Genomic DNA, 22303 nt, shown 5'->3' on the forward strand with positions numbered 1-22303 from the left:
GGATGTGAAAACCCCCAGGGGTGAGATTATTTGTTAACGTTTTGAGTTATGATGATCCTTCATCAGAACACCTGATGAAGGGTCAGCATGACCCGAAACGTTAACTCTTTTTCCTCAGGTGCTGCCTGACCGCTAAGCATTTCTAGCTTTTTCTATTTTTGGTACAGATTTCCAGCATCTCAAGTATTTTGCTTTTGTGTCTGTGATTATTTTGGCTCAGTTTTGGGCTGGGACCACTACCTAAGGGGTAGACCTCTACCTGAGCGGGGAAGTAAGTACTTTTGGCTCAGTACTTAAAAGTCACTTCGAGCAACAGGTCAAACCTCCTAGCTGCTAGTGAAAACAGTCGGGTACAGATTGTCCACATGAACAGCCTGTCAGACAGATAGCGGATACATTTAAGTTGAGCATCATTTCTAGTGGCAAATCAAGATTGTTGTGCTTCAGTTTTTTTTCCCCCTGGCAGAATGCAAATAGCATTTAAACCTGGAGGGAGATGATATCTGACTCAGGATGTTTCTACTTTGTGCAGCATTTGTAGAGTTGGCACTGAACTCTTAAAACAGTAAGTTTCCTATTACTGAATATAAATTACACCAGTAGTATTTCTATCAATCCCATTTGCTGCCTTGTCCCTGGCTTTAATTCACATACATTCTGTTTTGCTTCTGCACTTTGTTATCTGTACACAGTTCCAAGAGAACAAAATTCACTTGTTAGTGCTAGAGTGGGGTTGTCATTTTCGTGTCTTTGTATGTAGGATATTATGTATGTAGAATATTATCTTATGACTAGACCTGTATTCACTGGAGCGTAGAAGAATGATGGGATCTCATTGAAACATATAAAATTCTGACAGGGCTGGACGGACTGGATGCCGGGATGATGCTTCCTCTGGCTGGGGGGGGCCTTGAACAAGGGGTCACAATCTCAGGATGCGGGGTAGGCCATTTAGGACTGAGATGAGGAGAAACTTCTTCACTTGGAGGTTGGTGAACCTGTGGAATTCTCTACCACAGAGGCCAAGTCACTGAATATATTTAAGGAGGAAATAGATAGATTTCTAGACTCTTAAAGGGGTCAGGGAATATGGGGAGAGAGCGGCAGTATGGTGTTGAGATAGAAGATCAGCCATGATCATATTGGATGGTGGAATAGGCTCGAAGGGCCCAATGACCTACTCCTATTTTCTATGTTAAACAGTCCAAAACCACATTCTGGTACTCGAGGGTTTCAGCTCATTTTAGATTTGGTAATTAATGAATTCAAGCATTGGCAAAATTTGTAAAGTAGTGGATTTAAAAAATATTAGCACTAGATTTTGTCAAATGGTCATTGAGAGCATTGAGAAGTGAGTTATAAGTACGTTTTCTCAAGTGATTATAGAATTTGTAATGCATTTTATGTCTTGCTCCATTTGAATGCTGTATTAGTGCTGGAAATGCAGTTAGGTGTGATATCAAAACTACTTGGTGTTTTAATTTCATAAACATGAAAGCAATTGAAGCAGTGCACTTACTGCACATTTATTGTACGTTCTCGAGTTTCAAAACCAAAAGTAGTCTTTAATTCAGATGGGAATAAGTTTTAGCTCTTTAAAGAACATATTTTATTTCTGTTGGACTATGGATTAAATTTACATCGGCTGCAGTTTGAAGGACATGTATACTGGAACATTGTGAAGGATATATACAGTGTTGCTCTCCTGGAACAGAGTGTGCCATGAAAGACAGGATGGTGCTCAATAGGAGTCTGGTTTAATGGGGAACTGTCTGGTAACAACATTTTAATTGGCTCCTAACCAGGTGACCAGGGTTTGTGTGAGAGCAGTACAGCAGAAAAGCTCCTAGCCTGAAAAGGGGAAAGACTTAAAACCTCTCGCTCCTGTATGTGTCAGATTTCAGTAATTTTACAATAATATCTAGCTGGCTTTTTCTCCTCGTACCTCTATAACCTGCTCTCTCTCTCTGAAACACTGAAAGTGCTGAAAGACCACTTGTGTCATCAACAAAGAACTGAAAGGAATTTGGAAGACATCGATCAAAATCAACCCATCGAATCCTGTACTGTGGAATTGGTGCTATTGAACTGTTTTATCCCACCCTTAAAACCCATGTTTTTGTGTACCTTCTGTGTCTTGTATGTGTATGTATAGGGATTTAAGAAGGGGGAGAGTTTAGGTTATAGAGTTAGAAATTTCTTTCTTTTGACACTGGTTAAAGACCATTTCCTCAATAAACAATTATTTACTTATTAAATTTACAAACCTGGTGCTTATATTCTGTTAACCTAAATTAAACAATTAGGTGGTTTGATCAAACCTTTTCATGTTTGTTGTGGCGCTGGAACAGGAGAGCTTGATATTGCAGCGCACTATCCCCAGTGAGTCATGACAGTTCTGATTTGGATTACATTAAGAGTTACCCAGAAAATGTTAGAAGAATTAAAACCATTTCTAACCTCTGGGTAACTATTGTACAGACCCAGACTGAGCTCTTATGGGCACTTTGATCAGAGCTATAACCCCTGAAGTTGGGGATTTATTTTGTATCAGGCCTTTATAACTTGAGTTCCTGTGTTATTCAGTTTGTTTTAAATGAGAGATTTGCTTTCAATGCTTCAGTATTCAAGAGGGAATGGATTGCAGGACTATGGGGAAAAAGCAGGGAAATGGCACTAGGTAAATTGCTCCTACAGAGCTGGCGCAGACACAACGGGCCGAATGGCCTCCTTCTGTGCTGTAACAATTCTGTGATTCTGTAATGTGTTCTGGCGCGTTTGAGGAGTTTCTTTGTGGCCTGGCTGTCGCCAGCCTTTCATTCTGCATTATTTTCCAGTTATGCAACAAAAAAAATCTTTAAATCATAACTAAGCTTTGTATCCTCTTGCTTTGTGATATTAATTTCCTCAAGGAAACAAACTAACACTGTACCTAAATCCCTAATGCATTTAAGGTAATCTGAATGCAATGCAGTTATAGATAACTTAGCAGTTCTGGATCTGCTGGTTGCCCTGCTGTGGCACGTTGATGTATCTTTTGATTTGTTTCACTGTATCCATAAATGAGACATACCTGGATGGGGATCTGCTAACAGCTTTTAAGAACCTTGTCAAAATGATATGTTTGCATTTTTTTTCAAGGATTGAGACCGAATTGCAGCATATGCTATCACTTTACTGATTCAGATTCACTGAACAGATTTTGTCCTTTCCTACATAATGCATTAAGTTTTCAATGGTGGACTGATGTATGTATTTCTGATTAGATCAATTTTGATATAAAATTTGTGAATATGGAACATACAACACTGCCTTCACAAGGTATTGGCTAGAATTCCCCAAGCTTGTCATTAAAGCACATGACTGTGACGTGCTCGTCATATCAAATTCTTATAGCGTATCATAATTTGCAGTGCTTGTTTCCCGGTCCATTGGGTAAGGAATAGAGCGATACAATTCCACCCGACTACATACTGGTCACAAACAATCAGTTATCTTAGTATTTTATGTGTGAAGTGATCATATTCTGTTCCTGTTTGTTTAGACCATATATGATGGACAGAGCAGCTCTTGCGTCTATTGTTGTATTGCCTATTGATTATATGTAACAGATCTCATGGCATTCCTTGCTTACAGTAAGTTCATTGATGTTTTATAAGTACTTTACAATGAAATGCAGAATGATTCTTCTGTGAAGGTGGAGTTTTATCTCTAAACTCACAGTAGATAATTTTGTAGATGGGAATGTGTTGATTAGTTTCAGGCTCAAACATATGTAGGATTTAAGATTGCTTTGCATCTGTAATAAAAGTGATGTTTATGTCTGCCACAACCCTTTTTTGTTGTACTAAAATAATATATAGTATATTTTGTAAACCTTTGTTCATTTTTGGCTTAATGTTATTTTCATTATGAAGCAGCTTGGCTTTGGCATCTGTTTACTAATCACTGGCATAGTGATCTATTATCTTGTATAATAATTCAGCAGGATACTTTTATATTTGAAGGATTGAAGCGTTTTCTACAAGGGTAGATGTGCAACTCTGGCTCTTCTGTATTCCATGTTTTAGTAGAATTTGTGGAACACCAGGAAGAACCTGAACTTGTTATTTTAATAGCTTGATTTTTTTTTAAAGGTTTTGCTTATTTTGCTCACTTTGAATGAGCTATCCGATGATCACTTAAACTGCCATTTTAATTATTGTTATAATTTATTTTTACAATTAAAATTGCTGGGCATGGATATGCCGCCTTAGTTGTAACAGTAGAGAAGATTGCAGAATGCTTACCTTAATTTATCATTGTTTCTTTTAAAATGACCTAAGTGTTTATCTGAAAGAGATACAGTGGTATGGGAGTTGAAAATTTGGAATTGTGATATTTACGAGTACAGAACTGAGTATTGCTAAGAAAAGGGACACGTTGAAGCTTTTCATTTGTAATCATCAGGACATTTAGCAAGAATGTAAGGGAAAATCAACAATTTATACTGTGAGAAGAGGGTGCTGTTTGGTTGGCAAGTGGACTCTGGTAGAGGCGTTGCCACTGATGGTGACTGACAGTTAACTGCCAAGCATTGTTTGAAATTTAAACTAGACAGCTTGACCCTGATGGCTCAAGACATTGCCCTGAGGAATGGGTCAGCGAATGGCTGTCACTTATTTTGTTTAGCTTGAAACAGACGCAATGTGTGTACATGTTCTTTCTGTCTACCAAGAACAGGGCCCTGGGTATTAAAATATGTAGCTTCCAGTACATGCAAATGTGCCACAATGTGAACTCGACTGACAATCTAAAATTGGTTGTCAGCATAATTCTTAGCACACCGAGGATTATTTAGCAAATGTTGTCCAATTGTGGAATCACACCTAATGTTGGACACTGGGCGGAATTTTCCCAGATTTGCACGAAGTGCGGTAGCTTACCATTCTACGTCGTGGCTTTTTGGATTTTTGATGGTTTACTTGTTTTTAGCTTTTGTTATTGATCGCTTTATAGCATTAGCCTTTTATATAACAGGGAGCAAGATGCAAATGCTTCGGCCCCATTGTTGCTGCTGAGCTGAAGAATGAGTATTTAGTGATAGAGATTCAAGGCAGCGCGTTTAGTTTGGATGGATAAGTGTTGCTTATATCTAATTTATCTTGGATGTAACTGGATGTCTGCACCAGAACTGCTGTAAGTTGGTAGAAGCTATATTTTTTTCCATAAGCCTGTGGGAAGTTTCACAAAGTATGTTTTCTTTTTCCATGTTTTGATTCAGCATTTTGGGTTTTATAATTGGATGCATGAAGTAAAAAGAGTAATGAGAAATCGTTGGTTATAGCATTAGGTTTGGTTTTGAATTTCTCTTGCATAGAGTCGATACAGACAATAGCCTCTATCTGTGCTGTAAACTTCTCTGCTTCTACAATGAACAGCTTTGAGTCTTAAAGCATATGACAAAAGAAAAATAATGTGAATGCTGGAAATCTGAAATAAAAAACAGAAAATGCTGGAGATACTCATCAGGCCTGACAGCATGGGTAGAGACAGAAACAGAGTTGCCTTAACTTAGAGCTCCCCAGCGTCGCATTGGGAGCAGTACCCCAAAGATGCGCTGGGGAATCCCCTTCGGAAGTCCACAGGTAAGGTTTGCGCGGCAATTGCCCAGAAGTGCAAACTTCACCTGGGCAATTGCCCTGCACTGGGAACCATCCGAAAATTTCGATTTTAAATCACAAACTTCGGATGGTTCCGACTGGATTACATCAGTAGTTACCTAGAAAAAGTTAGAAGAATTAAAACCACTTCTAACCTCCTGGGTAATTATTGCACTGACCCAGACTGAGCCCTCCACCTTGCATAGAACGACTCCATTTCCCCACCCCCCAGGGGACTACCCTCTCCACAGGAATCCCTCACCTTGCAGCGCACCCCCCCCCCCCACCGTCCTCCAACTCTTTTTCACTCCCGACCTCCAACCCCGCAAATTCTATCAACTTACCTTAGACGTTTATCTTTTCCCAGCCCTGTCAAGGACCTTTAAATTTCAATGGACCTTTTAAACCTACCTGGTTTACGGCAGCTAGTGCCGTAAAAAGGGGGCGTGGCCTCCCTCACTTGGACGCTGGGCCCTGGGGATATGCTGCACTGTCTGGATCTCGCCCGGCCTGAGTCAGATGGTCGGGTGAGATAGAATCAATGAAAAATTGAGGTAAGTAATTGAGCATGGAGTGGCAGTCTGACACTGATTGCCAACGTGAGGAAGTTCTGGCCCAACCTGACCCTTTGTCGGGACTCTGCTTCTCATTTCACAAATGCTGCCAGCCCTGCTGACTGTTTCCAGCATTTCCTATTGCTTATTTCGGGGAGGTGGTGGCATAGTGGTATTGTCACTGGACTAGTGTTCCAGAGACCCAGGGTAATGCTCTGGGAACCTGGGTTGAGATCCCACTATGGCAGATGGTGAACTTTGAATCCAGTAAAAATCTGGAATTGAAAGTCTGATGAAGACCATGAAACCATTGCTAATGGTCGTGAAAACCCATCTGGTTCACTAATGTTTTTTTAGGGAAGGAAATCTGCTGTCATTACCTGGTCTGGCCTACATGTGACTCCAGATCCACAGCAATGTGGTTGACTCTTAAATCCCCCCTGTATAAGGGCATTTAGGAATATGTAATAAATGCCCCACTCATGAATTTTGCTTCGCATTTAAAGGATATTTAATAATTAGCAAAAATTGCATGAATTTGTAAAAAGAAAATGATTATGCTTTTAGAATGTGAATAAGGAGAACATGAGAAATAACTTGACTGGCTTTTTCTGATTTATTGTTTCTCTTTCTGACTCAGAATCTGCTTCATTAGAGGAATTGGATGTGAAGGATAACATGTCCAATGTATCCAAGGACAGAAGTAATAGGTGGCAAGAAATTCAGAAAGGACTACAATTTATCCAGTAAGTATCTCCCTAAGCAGCGCGCTTAACTTTACTGTTCAGTCTGAAGCAAAATCTGAAATAACTTTGTATTTCCTGTATAATTAAAGCAAAATACTGTGGTTACTGGAAATCTAAAATAAAAGCAGAAAGTACTGGAAAAACTCAGCAAGTCTGGCAGCATCTGTAGAGACAGAAGCAGAGTTAATATTAACGTAACCCATTCCGAAGGATGTCATTTGGACTTGAGGTTGACTCTCAATAGCGTTAACTTTCAATGGTTCTGTCTCCATAGATGCTGCCAGACCTGCTGAGTTTTTCCAGCACTTTCTATTATTATCGGTGTTTCCTGTACTTGGCAAGACTATTTTACTGACTGACTGGGTCATTAGTCTTGTTGGCAGTAGAACCAGCAGAATGAGTTATTTGCTGTTATCTCCCATGACACACAATCTTTGGCCAATCATTTCGGGTGAATTGCTCCAGATCCTTGCCACTGTAATTTTATCATTGACCAATTGGTGCAGTTAAAGACTAGCTGAGAAGATAATTCCCTCTCCAGTTCCCCCTCTTTTCCTCAACTTCCAGCTTAGCATCGTGCCACAGTGACATATCATGCGAGAAATTAGTAAACTCTGTTACTGTGCTACTAATCAAACCTTGATGTTCTTTGGAGAATGTTTCCAGAATCCCTGTGTGGATATTGCATGGCAGTGGATATAAGTACTGGACGGTTAATTCGGGGACCTGATGCTCGCAGTGGGGAATGGCATTCACTGGAAGAGTATCTTGGAAATTTATGGGCGCACAGCCTAGGGATTTCTATCCATTGAAACTAATGACCAGAAAATTATAAGTTCATGCTAATCATTTCCCAAGACATACCTACTGGAAGAGCCAGATCGTGGAACGACTGCTAGTGTGTTCACAAATGTGAACATATCCACATCCATTGTCATTGGCTTGCGCGTTGCTCTTTTGGCATTATGCAAATAGATTGGACAACCAGGTGAAATGCAGTGGTGCTAAAAAGCAGCGCCGCTGGTGTCACTAGCATTTCAGTAAGTGTAAAAGTAGACATGTGAAATTTTAATGCGACGTCCACTTGAAGTATGCAATTACGGATCAGTCTGTCTCGGCCTTTTGTTGTGATCAGAAGAGAGTAATTGGAGCACAAGGGTTAACCACGTGCTTACAGGTCTTGTCTCTGGCTGTTGAAACAATTAAGAGGTGATGATTTTAATAACATTTCATTTTAAAGAGAATTTCCTTTTCCTAAAGTGCGTTAGTACCAGAACCAATTACATAAAATTATTGAACCAAGATTAAATACTTCCTGTTTGGGGAATTATCATGAGCCTTCACTGTACTACTGCATAACACACAGGCCCAGATCTTCTAAGAAGCAGCAGCCATTGTTGGATTGCTGTTCCACTTGAACACTTCTGCAACTCGACACTGCTCCCCATTTCTCCCGGGACCTTCCGAGCTCAGCTTCCCCAGCAATGCGGAGCGCAATATCCCTTGGAGAGCTCTGTCGCATTGGAGTAGAGTCGGGGAAGAAAGGACTTTTTAGTTTTCATGCTTTTCTATACTAGCTGCTGCATGGTAAACTTAAAGTCCAGTTTGAATGTTAGTGATTGGGTGGACAGGTGAGTGAATGAGTGAGTAGGCAGGTGGGTGGGGTGGGGTGGCAGTCGGGTCTGGGAACAGTCTGGGGGTCAGTGAGAATGATTGGGGGATCAGTTCTGTAGTTACCCAGGAGTTAGACTACTGGAGATGTTCTTGGAGAATCATGGGGAGCAGGGGAATTGCCCATCGGAAGTTGAACCTTCCGGACCGGTCCCACATCAGGATCCTGATGCACATCTTATTCGTACATCCAGTCCATGGAAGGTTTGAGCCAGTGTATCGGTGCACCAGCATGCTGAGCCACACGCTGAATAAGAAAGATCTTATTATCATTTTTCCCTGATCCTACTTTTAATTTTCTTCACTTAAAAAGGTATTTAATTGGCATTGTTATTTTGGTAAGTGTAAATTAATCTGCAATAGATAGTGCTTGGAGCAGTTCAGAAATCAAATACCTCAGCAGCATGAAAATATGGGAGTTCCAGTTTTCTTTTTTCCAGCCAATAAGTTACACACTTGTGGTGTGTTCGGTAATATTTCCAGTAATTGTATAGATGTGATTGCAGGTGTGTGGATTTTTTTAAAAATTCCGTCATAGAAACGTTTGAATTCCAGTTTTTTTTAAAGTGCGCAAACAGGAAGTGTATGTGTGTGTAAGATATAGATCTGTTTTCCTCAGATCACTTATTTGTGTATTCTTATCTAATTGATTACTACAGATTGTCAAAAAATTCGCATATTGTTGTGTATTCTTAATGGAACCCAGACTGATTATAAAACCAGAGAATGGCTGGGGGCTACTCCGGTTAGCTCGGTGGGGGGTGGTAATCGTGTGGTGTGGTGTGGTGTGGCGGTGGCGGGGGGTGGTTCTGTAGTTACCCAGGATTCAGACTAAGTTTAATCTGTTCAACATTTCTTGGGTAACTATCTAGTAAGTACTGCAGAACTGTCCAAAGTCTCTGACACTAATTCAGAGTCTGAGATATCCGCTGAGGGCCCCGGGGAGCAGGGGAATTGCCCATTGGAAGTTCAAACTTCCCATAGGGTCAGAGCATTGGGACTTCCGCAGGACAAGCATCTTGGGTCGGTTCGGAGACTGGAAGATCTGGGCCATCAATTTGCTATATTGGTTTTGTGTGATGATGTTGGTGTTTAGTGTTTATTCGGAATAATTAACTCTTGTGACTAGAAAATATTATTCAGAGTAATTAACTCATGTGACTAGAAAATATTGTATCAGGCTGATGTATTTTTAATTTCTTGATATGGTGATTGCCACATGCATCTAGTGTGTGGTGTTAATTGACTTATTCCTTTTGTATTATTTCTGTGTGTCGATAAATTATGATTGTGGCAGAGGTAAATTGATTTTGTCACGGATAGAATTTCATTAAGGTAAATTAAAGAGCACTTTATAACAATAAAGAACACAACATCAGAGGGCAAAAATTACTTTTGGTAATTTATTTTTTCCGAAAACTGTTCAGCTTTTTTATTAGCTTGTCAATTCAGTAATATAAAGACACTTAATTACAATTGTATCAAGATAATAAATCTAGTGAGGGCAGCTTTGAAACTAGCAGCAATAAGTCAAATCCTTAGATTGCTGGAAGCTCCTAGAAAATGCATGCCTCCCTTGGCTGATGAAAGAACACACTCATAAAATTACTTAAATGTTAGCAGTTTTTTTTCCCCTTTTCACTGGCCAATCCCTATCCTCTGCTGAAAACGTTGACTGACTAGGATGCATTTCCACAGGCATTTCCTTCCCTAAGAGACAATTATTCATGCATGAGTTTTGACAGTCATTGTCAACAAAACACTTTGACCATGTGGAGTACTGTAGCTGCAGCCAATTCAATTCTTGCCCAATGTCTATATGCATGCAGTTCTCAGGTGAAATTGCTGTGGATTTAGACAGGCTGGAACTTGTTTTTGACTTGAAGGCTGCTTTTGACCGAGTTTGGCATCAAGGGTCCCTATCAAAACTGGAGCCAGTGGGAATCGGTGGAGAAAAGCTCTCCGCTGGTTGGAGTCATACCAAGCACAAAAGAAGATGGTTGTGGTTGTTGGAGGTCAATCATCTTGGTCCCAGGACATGGCTGCAGGAGTTCCTCAGGGTAGTGTCCTAGGCCCAACCATCTTCAGCTGCTTCATCAGTGACCTTCCCTTTATCATTAGATCAAAAGTAGGGATTTTGCTGATGATTGCACAATGTTCAGCACCATTCTTGACAACTCAGATATTGAAGCAGTTCGTGTCCCTATGCAGCAAGACCTGGATAACATTCAGGCTTGAGCTGATAAGTAGCAAATAACATTCACGCCACACAAGTGCCAGGCAATGACTATCTGCCACGATAGAGAATCCAACCATCTCCCCATGACATTCAATGGCATTACCGTCACTGAATTCTCCACTGTCCGTATCCTAGGGGGTTATCATTGACCAGAAACTGAACTGGACCAGCCATATAAATACTGTGGCTACAAGAGTAGGTCAGAAGCTGGTTATCCTGTGGAGAGTAACTCGCCTGACTCTCCAAAGCCTGTCCACCATCTACAAGGCACAAGTCAGGAGTGTGATGGAATACTCTCCTTTTGCCTCGATGAGTACAGCTCCAACAACACTCGAAGCTTGACACCATCCAGGACACTGCAGCCTGCACTGGCACCTCATCCACCACATTAAATCAGTGGTTGAGGGAGTGGATGTTCATAGTGACAGCAGTGTGCACCATCTGCAAGATGGACTGCAGCAAATCACCAAGGCTCCTTCAACAGCACCTTCTAACCCCATAACCTCTACCACTTAGCATGAGAAGAGCAGCAGATAGATGGGAACAGCACCACCTGGAAGTTCCCCTTCAAGCCGCACGTTATCCTGACTTGGAACTATATCACCATTCCTTCATCGTTTCTGGGTCAAAATCCTGAAACTCCTTCCCTAACAGCACTGTGGGTGTCCCTACACCACATGGACTGCAGCGGTTCAAGAAGGTGGTTCACCACCACCTTCTCAAGGACAGTTAGAGATGGGCAGTAAAAAAATGCTGCCTAGCCAGCAACGCCCAAGTCCCATTAAAATAATTTTTAAAAACTTAAGTATAAGGGACAAATACTCCCTGAATAAACTTGCCGACCTGTTGGTCTAATATGATAATGCTTATCCTAAATTACAATAATAAATGTTTAAAAAATTAAACAAGTCATCTACCCATTTTATCTGTCATACTTTGTTTTGTATTTTGTAACATTTTTACTTTTTATAATCTATTTTTTCTAATTTCATGCTGTTCTTCCCATACACCTAGGAACAGGGAAAACCATCCATGCTTTCATTGGCTAAAATCTTTTTTTAAAGAAAGTTCTTAAGCCATTCAGAAATCCAGTATTTAAAGAGTGACTTGCTTGCATTATTGATATGACTATTCTTAAGAGATGTTCAAAATTGTGGCACAGGAAAGTTTTAAGACAGGACACTAAAGTTTATGGATTACTGTAACATATCTTTTATTTCTGTCTTGGTACATGTTAAAAATTACATCAGAGCTAACCGTTCGCCCCAACTGCTGTTACCACTGGAGGCCTGTGTGCTTTGTCCTCCATTATTCGTTTTTTTTTAACCATTTCCAAAAAAACACCCTTGTTTGCAACATCTGTGTTGCAGAAACCTGTTTATCAGGTTTAGCATTTGCACTAGACAACCATAAATAGTACTGTTACCAGAAGTACAATATGCTCCCAGTCAAACTAATAATACAAAATATGATTTGATTTTTGGCTTTCCAAACTTGAAGAAAGCCTTTTGAGCTTTAAAACGATAAAAACTTATGTGATGGTAGCTGTGGGATACATTTTAAAAAATTTATTCTTTCACGGGATGTGGGCCTTGCTGGCTCGGCCAGCATTTATTGCCCATCCTCAATTGCCCTTCTCAGAGGGCATTTAAGAGTCAACCACATTGCTGTGGGTCTGGAGTCACGTGTAGACCAGACCAGGTAAGGACTGCAGATTTCCTTCCCTAATGGACATTAGTGAACCAAATGGGTTTTTATGACAATTGGCAATGATTTCACAGTCATCATTAGACTTTTAATTCCAGATTCTTTTTATTTTTATATAGGTTTCAAATTAAATTAAAGATATGTTACGGTAACCCATAATTGGGTGGGATTCGAACCTTGGTCCCCAAAGCGTTACCCCTAGGTTTCCAGATTACCAGTCTAGTGACAATACCACTACGCCACTGCTCAGCATCCAGATTAACTGCAGTTTTTTCATGGTGTTTTGGTATGAATACACTCAGTGACAACAATAAATAATACTCCAAAAAATAGATTACATTATTGCATTTCGTTACTGCTAAGGTTTAAAAATGATGCCAATAAGCCAGTGTGTTTGGCAAATATCTGTCGTTCTCCAGTATATTTTTCTACAAATGTTGGTCTGGTTCAGGCGAACCTTAAACAATGCAATGGGGATTAGAGAATTCTAAGATTAAGAATCAGAGCTGTACTACATGAGACATTTAAGATAATGAACATTTATGTCACCAGTTATATTAATTGCGATTTTAACACTTCAGTAGTTTGTTGCCAGCTGAGCAGAATAACTACAAAGTTATGGTATTAATCTTAACAGATTTCTCTCATATGCTTCAAGTAATTGCATTGCACTTACTTTGACATACAATGTACAAATAATACTGGGTATAATTAATAACTAGGACTTTCTAAATTTTGAAATCCCTACCACTATTTTTATAACATTCTAATTAAATGTCAGAGCTGAAATGAATAAAGCATCCAAATTAGTACAGTTGAAAATATTGCACATAATCTACTCCTGAGAAGCCATTGTATCTTGTGCAAGAAAAATCCAACAATTTGAATTAGCAACAATAAAACAACAAAGTGGGAATTTAGCACTTGTAAATTGACTTATTCAATAACTTGAATGAGAGGACGTAGACTCACATACTCAAAGGTGCTGGCCCAGGATGTTGCATCATTGCACTTCAACTATATGGCATTGCTCTGATTTGCCTTATTTAAAGCATACTTCCTATGTATACTTCGATTAAGTCGTCTCAGCACCTCGTTGGGTGGCATCGGGTTCATTGAGCTTCCGTTGCCAAGGTGTGCTTGTGACCTATTCAGTTTTAGCCTTTGGATGTTTTTGATCCTGGTACTGGGTCCCCACTGTGAACGAGGACCAACTTTTAGGTTTCTTGAACACTTGTTAAAAGTTTAATAACTTAAAAAGTGCTCATTGTTCTTCAGAAACCTAAAGTCAGTTCTGCTTCTGAGACCAGATTGAATGGATGTCAAATGTGCCTTTTAAGTCAAAAAATGATGTACAAGAATGCCCTGTCCCAGATTAATATTTAATAAAGCTCCAATCAACTTGAGATGACAGTTCTCAAAACCAGTGATCCTCACTCGCGTGAAACAATATTAGTCTAACTCTATATATAAAACATTGAAAATCACTGTTCAAGGTTAACAAACAAAATCAAAGTGGAAATTGGAAATTTAAGAACCTAAGATCTAATGAGAAAAATCAACAATCACTAGCTCACAAAATCTGTCAGTAAAAGAACCAGTTTTCCCACTGGGCTCCCTGACTACATGCTTAAAATACTGAAAGGTTTGCAACATTTAAAACCATTTAAGAAATTAAGTTTTTCATAACGAATTTTATTAAACTATAAAATTCTAAAGTACCTTAGAAGGCCTCAACCTGCATTTGCAATAAATATTTATCCTACAGCTGTCACTGTTTGAATATTGTGGATGGGTGCAGCCTGAGCATCCATCTGGGTAATTCCCCCAGCATGTATATAGCTTGACACACTCTCCTCATGGAGTAACACGATTTCTGAGTTTCTCTGGGAAGAATTTTCTCCCCGTCATGCGAGTTGGGCGGGCGCGCAGTCGATTGCTACCCGTGATTGGCTGTGTGACGCCATGTTAAAGTGGGCGGGCCAATTAAGGCCTACCCAGCGTGATGCGCACCCGGAAGCACTGAGTGCTCCCTGTGCGGGCGGGGGGAGGAGGGAGAGTCGGGGCTTGCGCTCTTTGTGCATGCGAGTGATAGAATGCAGAAATCTCCCTGAGGACAGAGCTGCCTCGGAGATTTATTTCATTGTGAAAACCTGAAAGAAAGATTTTTTTAAAATTAATCGGACATGTCCCCACATGAGCTGGGACATGTCTATGAATTTTAATTAAAAATTTTTATTAAAGTTTTATATAACCTTCATGAAACCTCATCCCGCCCATGGATGAGGCTCCATGAAAAATGCGAAGGCTGCCTGGGCTGTTCGCCTGCCTGGGCTGTTCGCCTGCCTGGGCTGTTCGCCTGCCTGGGCTGTTCGCCTGCCTGCCAACCTTAAGGTTGGATGGGCTGCCCTGAGAAGCAGTTTAATTAGTAAATGAATGGCTTTAATAGGCCTTTGACAGTTCGGCGCATAGCCAACTCCACGGTGCGCTCGCCAAACTGAGGATCGGAATGACACGCAGTGACTCAGACCTTTGTTTTTTCAAATCATTTGACAATTAAAGCTGTTTTATTTGGGTAGTTTGACATTCAAGTTCTTATCAAGTCCTTAGTTTTGCTTCAGAAGGGAGGGCGCTAGCATGTGCTTTTCGTAATTACGAAACTCCCGCTCCTAATTTATGCTGTCTTGCAGTATAACTGAGGAAGTTGTGTCTATTTCCTATAAAAATCCGTTGCCACAAACCATTTAAGTTTAGTGTTTTCATCCAAGATGGGCAATGTGTCTTGAAGGAAATTTTCAGAAATGTTTATGATTGACAGAAAAACTGGCCAGTTACTGTTAAACTTCTGACAGCCAATTGGCAGAGGAGATCAAAAGTCAATCTTTACTCAGTTTTAGATTGATTCATAAAGTGGAACATTACAAGGGAGTTATAGGGTACAGCGGGTAGACAGGAAAGTGGAGTTGAGGCCACAGTCAGATCAGCCATGATCTTATCAAATGGTGGAGGAGGCTCAAGGGACCAAATTGCCTACCCTTGCTCCTAATTCATGTTTGTATGCAATTGGCTAAACTGAAAGATGGCTGTGAAAAGAGGTGTGAACGTGGTGAGGGATTAGAGATGGGGTGCCACAGAACAATTGGTGGACTATTGGCGTTCATAGTGTTTTGGCATGGGGACAGAAACGAAACTGTCTTAAATTTGCAGGTGGCATTTAATGGGGGGGGGGGGGTGCAGGGGGACTTCAAACGTTATGGAAAGGACAGAAACAGATGAAAAGGCATCTAAATAGGCTTAAAAATTGGATGACTTCTTCTTGAGTTTTTTGCCCGAAGCACACGAGAGTGCTGTGGTTTTTTACTGCAGTTTGCTTCAGCCAGAATAGGGGATCAGACCCTGTGCTTTTGGTGTTAACCTGATCCACACCTGAGCCATCTAGCCAACTGAGATCGTCGACCCACCCCCGACACCTCCCTTCCGCAAGGTGGACTATTGAGCAGCAAATAGCATTTGGACCAATGTAGGGTAATGAGACTAGGGAAGGGAAATAAACTTAGTGGGAGGCTACAGGATGTGACACGAGAGGAATCGGTGGACATTAGTGCAAAGCTAAGTGAAATCAACAGTGCTGTTTGCAACAGCAGTAACTAAAGCCGATCGGAGTTGCAGCCATATGGAATGGGAAGCTCGGAGGCAGTGGAAAGAGCCAGAGAAATAAACATTAGGAAGTGAAGATGAATCTGTGCGGTCATGGCTAGAATACTGTGTACAATTATGGTCACTGTACAACCGTAAAATTCAGGTAATGGAGTATGTGCAGAAAATGGCAACCAAACTTGATAGCTACATAAAGACTGCTGAGTATGAGGAGATGTTAAGATTTATTCTAAAGAAATGGACCAGGAGATGTTGTTCAAAAGTATTGAAGCTTGATACTTTCAAAATTTGCTACAGGCTCTAGAATGAGGGAAATGGGACAAACTTAGAGGAAAGATGTGTAGCTGGTTCAGAATGAAGACTTTTGGTTGCAATCATATGGAATACAAAAGCAAAATATAGCAGTGGCTGGAAATCTGAAATAAATACATAAAATGCTAGTGATGCTCAGCAGGACAGGCAGTATCTGTGAAGAGAAAAAGAGAGATAATGTTTCAGTTCTGATGGAAGAGCACAGACCTGTAACATTGCCGTTTTTTCTGCCTGAAGATGCTGCCTAATCTGCTGAGGACTTCAGGCATTCTGTTTTTTAAATCATATGGAATGGACAGGCCAAAGAGGCGATGGAAAAATTTAAAAGGGAAATTAGTTAGATATTTCCTAGTTGGTGAATGAAAGGTATTAATTATTTGAAACCAGCCAGGTGAACTGCATTATATTTTCTTAGCCTGTAGTTTCCTATGAGAGGACTCTTAATCGCTGTTGCATTTTAATGGCCCTGGGTAATTTGGGCCAGTCGCTGAACCTTGGAGACAAAGGCCTATGGGAAAAGGATAAGAATAGAAAATGCTATCTTTGAACAGTCTATTCCAGATTATAATTTGATATTTTTGCTTTATATAGCTTTTGCGTACAAAAATTATGGATTGAAAGAGCAATGTCTCATTATCTTTGAAATCAGCCAATTAATGAGACATGTTAGAAAAAGTAGCATGGTAATATTGCTTGAGCGTGTGCATGTGTATGTGTGCATGCATGTGTGTGATTCTTTGCAATCAGGTTTTCAAAATCATTTTGGCCATGCTGGGCATTATGGCCCACACCACTGGCCAGGTCTTGCACAAAGAGGGTAGCTTGTCGTAAAATTTTGCTCCAGTATCTGCAATCTTCTGTTCATTCAATGTCAATGGGCAGCTAATCATTAGCAAAGCACTTACAATTTCCCAGTTAATCACCCACTGTGTACAAGTTTAAATGGTATAAAGCCCATCAAATTGGCTTTTAAACATACATCAGTCTTATTTAGGTAGCAGTTTACGGAAAAAATCTTTGATCAGTTGTCAGTTATATCTGTGTTGTGTTTCCCAGAAACAGCTTAATTATCTGAGTCTTTATTGCCTCAGTAATTGAATGGCATTGATAAAGGTCATGATGACCACCCTATTCCCCTTTGAATATGGAATGTTTACAACATTCATGCACCTTAAATAGTGCACTTTAATCCTGGCTGCATTTTCAAATGGACATAAAAGATCACACGGCGCTATTTCTAAGAAAAACAGAAGATTTATCCCTGGTGTCCTGACCAATATTAATCTCCATGAAAACGGATCTGGTCATTATCACATTTGCTGTCTGCAAATTGGCTGCAGTGTTTACTTCATTGCAACAGTAATTCAAAAAGTACTTCAAAAGCACTTCATTGGCTATGAAGCAATTTGAAATGTCAGGTGGTCATGAAAGGCACTATATAAATGCAAGGCATTCTTTTTTGTTTCAGGTACATGTTATTTCTTCTTTTAAAAAAATAAATTGGCCTTTTACTTCCTGTTCTTCCTCCAGTTTAGCTTTTGTTTAGTTGTCAAACTGTAAATTTATTTTTGTGTCTCTACCAGCTCATTTATTCATGATTTGTTCAGGACCCAGGTCACTAAAAACCTGCCCCTGATTGGCTGCAAATCAATCCCAAAGGCTCTTTTGGAATACAATGCAAAGTTTTGACTTGGTCATCGCTTAAGGCAGCTAGGTCAAAATCCTTGAAGAGTCTTCCGGACTCTAAACATTGACTCTGTTTCTTCCTCGATGGTTGTTGCCAGACCTGCTGAGTTTTTCCAGCGTTTTTTTTCTTTATTTCCGATTTCCGGCTTTGCAATATTTTGCTTTTACATTAGATCAAAATTCTGTTGTTTTTTTCTTGGGCAGAAACCAAAATACTTAATGAGTTAAGTTGTCAGTGGCCCAAGCAAACCAAGCCAAGTTACTGCAGTGGCCCAAGTGTCAATTTTTAAAATATATATGCTAGCTATATGTTAAATATTAATCTGTTGCAGGTAACAACATCTTCTTTTCCATTAGAGGCTGATACTGCTGTAGGTGGGCTATAGGCAGTGGTAGAGCTAATGCTCGTTTGCTCCGCAGCAGCTTGTTTAAAATTGAAGTTATGTATCCTGGTTAATACTGTGCTAAATGGAAAATATAATTTAGATGGGCCAGGATGAAAGGAAGGCTATTTGTTTTTGTAATCTGTATCATATTGACTATAAAGGTGCTGACAGTTACAAAAAGCTGTTTCTGTAGTATAATCATGGTTGGAAAAGGAGCTGGAAAGATTTTGATGAGTTGAATATGTTAAAAAAAAGACTTTTTTTTTTTGCAGGTCTACATTGCCTTATCCTGGTACTGAGCGAGAGTATAAGGTAAAATCAATGTATCTTTAAATATTTTTAATGTATACTAATTGAGCTAATAGTTTTAGTACTTTTTCTGGAGGGTGTGGGTAATGAGAAACATTTTACAAGTTGATGAGAATTTAAACTTAAGAAAAGTACACTTGGGTTCCTAAGACTGGAATTGCAATACATCAGAATGATCATATGATTCAGAGAAAGATTTACTTGTTCCAACAGCTGCCTGTATTGGATTACTTGAATGCTGTGTATAGAGGGAAATTGGATGGAAAATGCATAAGTGAACTTGCACAATAGTAAATTTACTAATAATGCAACCCCTGGAGTAAATATAGGATAACAGCTCACTCTGAGATGAGCACGTTTTAACCCCCTAGAATTATGTAAACATGTTTTAAGCAAGATGGAAGGGGAAACAGATGCTAAAGATGGTTATGATTTATTATGGAAGTAGCCTTTGTGATGGGACTTGAAACCACAACTGTCTGACTCAGTGGTAAGAATACTACCACATGGCTGGCATCTAAGCAATGTTACCGGTGTGGCCTGCCAGATTTAGAGAAGCCCTATCGAAGATTCTTGCTAATAAAGATTTAGGTGGCCTTTGGTTGGTGGGGGGAGCGGCGGAAGGTAATATTGTATTCTATTAAAAAGGGGGAAGCATTTGGAACAAAGCCCTCCCCTTACACTTTCTTTCCCCTTTGAGAAAGGGTAAAGTTTATTGTTGCGCAATGTGAAGGTTGTTTGTACATTAATTATTTTAATTTATAGGTGTTTCTTCAAGACCTTGTGAAAAATTTGTATGATGAGGGAAATGATAAGTTCAGAAAATGCAATTGGGCTGATGCTTTGAATCAGTATACTGAGGCCTTAAATGTGGCTGATTATGCGTCTGAAGAAGTCATTATTGTAAATGGAGTAATAGAGAAGCTGTATGCAAATCGTGCAGCCTGCTACTTGAATATGGTAAGATTAAAAAACACAGCAACATGGGTCTAATATATACTGAAAGACTTGCTTGCTAATTGTTTCATATGAAGTGTAATGACAATTTAGATTTTAATCGCCCTTAGTGACCACGGCAATCTGTCATGTAATTTTGCTTCAAAATTATCTGGGGTTAAAGATGGATATCTTTTCTTGGGTATACACCGCTTGACTTTGATAATATAACTGAATCCAGCCCTGTTCTCACCCCTAGCACGTGCATACACACTTCCTGCAGAGATCACTGGATAATGTTTTTTGCCCCCCGTTATTTCCCCCATAAAGTTCTTGAATTCTAAAGCTAATTGTGACTGTCATCACCTTTTAAGGAATGTTTCTGATCTGTGCTGCTCTCTTGTTACTTTAGGGTCTCTATAATCAGGTGTTAGATGATTGTGACAAAGCTTTGCAGTTGAATCATAATAACTACAGAGCACTCTATCGAAAAGGAAAATCCCTGAAAGAGTTAGGAAGGCATAAAGAAGCCTATGATGTTGTTGCAAAGTGTTCACTAGCTGTGCCGCAGGTAAGAGCAGTGGCAGTTACATCTACATGGCAACCATTATTCAGAAAATATTGCATTTTCAACCTGTTATTGCTGCACAGTCAGCACGTATGAAATGTATTTTTGATTATAACTTTACAATCGAGCAATTCCTCTATTCAGGGGCCTGCAACTCATAAACTTCAAAGAAAAGTGGCAACTACTGATAATTGTAGTTTAATCAGAAAAGTGAGCACCTCATGCCTGGAAAAAAACTAAGTATTGATGATGGCTTTGGTTGTAGTGCTCTATACTAGCAACCTGAATGCCATGGTATTTCAAAGTGATGTGGAAACTCTGCCCCAGTGTTCACTGTGTTGCTGTATTGCAAATGCCAGGATGTTGATTTTGTTTCTGCTATTCAACGTGCGGTGATTTTTGTCCCCAGTCACGGCAATTCTATCTGGGGGTAGGGGTGGGATGTGCCATCAATAGATAAGGGACTTCCTTTTAAGGAGGAAAAGGAAATAGGGCAATTGAACTTTGGTTAGGTTTTCTCTGTCCCCCAATGCCAGTTAGAAAGTGGTATTAGCAGGGTTCTGGAATCACCGTGGCTATCCTCTTACTCATTTTATAAGCAGTCCATGAGGTTGGGAACCTAATGATGTAGGATAAAACAGTTAACTTAGGTAGGGGAGGGTAGAGAGAAGTAAATTAGCATGAGTAGCTTTTCACTTTACTGAAAGCATGACCCAGATTTTCTCCATCCCTTTGAAATATTGTGATTTCAGCATCCTCTTGTTTCTGTAATAAAAGCAAAATACTGCGGATGCTGGAAATCTGAAACAAAAACAGAAAATTCTGGAAAAACTCAACAGGTCTGAGAGCATCTGTGGAGAGAGAAACAGAGTTGATGTTCCGAGTCTGTATGTCCCTATGGACTCGAAATGTCAACTCTGTTTCCCTCTCCACAGAAGCTGTCACACCTGCTGAGTTTTTCCAGCATTTTCTGTTTTTGTTTCTAAATTGTTACCTGGGTTCCTATCAGCTCCAGCCTTCAGTATAATAATTTTAAATGTAGGGTTCAAAGTGAATCAAAGACACAGTTTAGAACTTCTGATAGTGATCTGTTTTTAAAATTCACTATGTTTTGATGCCCAACATCATTTGTGACTCCTCATATACTGAGGTGAGAATGACTGCCCTTGACATCAAAGCCGCATTTGACTGAGTGTGCATCAAGGAGCCTGAGGAAAAACTGGAGTCAATGGGAATTGGGGAAAACTCTCCACTGGTTGGAGTCATACCTAGCACAAAGGAAAATGGTCAGTCATCTCAGCTCCAGGATATCACTGCAGGAGTTCCTCAGGGTAGTGTCCTAGGCCCAACCATCTTCAGCTGCTTAATCAATGACCTTCCTTCCATCATAAGGTTAGAAGTGTGCAATCATCAGTGTGCAATTATCAGCGAACAATGTTCAGCACCATTCCTGACTCCTCCGATACTGAAGCAGTCCATGTCCAAATGCAGCAAGACCTGGATAATATCCAGGCTTGGGCTGATAAGTGGTAAGTAACGTTCATGCCACACAAGTGTCAGGCAATGACCATCTCCAGCAAGAGAGAAGCTAACCACCACACATTCAATGGCAATATCATCACTGAATCCTCCACTATCAACATCCTGGGGATTAACATTGACCAGAAACTGAACTGGACTAGCCATATAAATACTGTGGCTACAAGAGCAGGTTAGAGGCAAGGAATCCTGTGATGAGTAACTCCCCTCCAGACTCCCCAAAGCCTGTACACCATCTACAAGGCACATGTCAGGAGTGTGATGAAATACTCCCCACTTGCCTGGATGAGTGCAGCTCCCACAACACTCAAGAAGCTTGACACTCTCCAGGACAAAGCAGCCCACTTGATT

At 40.1% G+C, this 22303-nt stretch overlaps 1 protein-coding gene across 4 annotated transcripts in view; it reads left to right on the forward strand.

Moving 5' to 3' along the window:
* zc3h7a (zinc finger CCCH-type containing 7A) overlaps positions 1 to 22303 on the forward strand; it is a 90195-nt gene that overhangs the window by 9498 nt on the left and 58394 nt on the right. For all 4 annotated transcript variants that reach the window (XM_078559012.1, XM_078559008.1, XM_078559011.1 and 1 more), the window contains exons 2-5: positions 6837 to 6942; positions 18873 to 18912; positions 19675 to 19869; positions 20258 to 20416. In XM_078559012.1, the coding sequence (XP_078415138.1) occupies positions 6875 to 6942; positions 18873 to 18912; positions 19675 to 19869; positions 20258 to 20416 (462 nt within the window). In that variant the 5' untranslated portion in view covers positions 6837 to 6874. The remainder of the gene's footprint in view (positions 1 to 6836; positions 6943 to 18872; positions 18913 to 19674; positions 19870 to 20257; positions 20417 to 22303) is intronic.

This window comes from Cetorhinus maximus, chromosome 15 (genome assembly GCF_964194155.1).
Source record: "Cetorhinus maximus chromosome 15, sCetMax3.hap1.1, whole genome shotgun sequence".
Taxonomy (NCBI): Eukaryota; Metazoa; Chordata; class Chondrichthyes; order Lamniformes; family Cetorhinidae; genus Cetorhinus; species Cetorhinus maximus.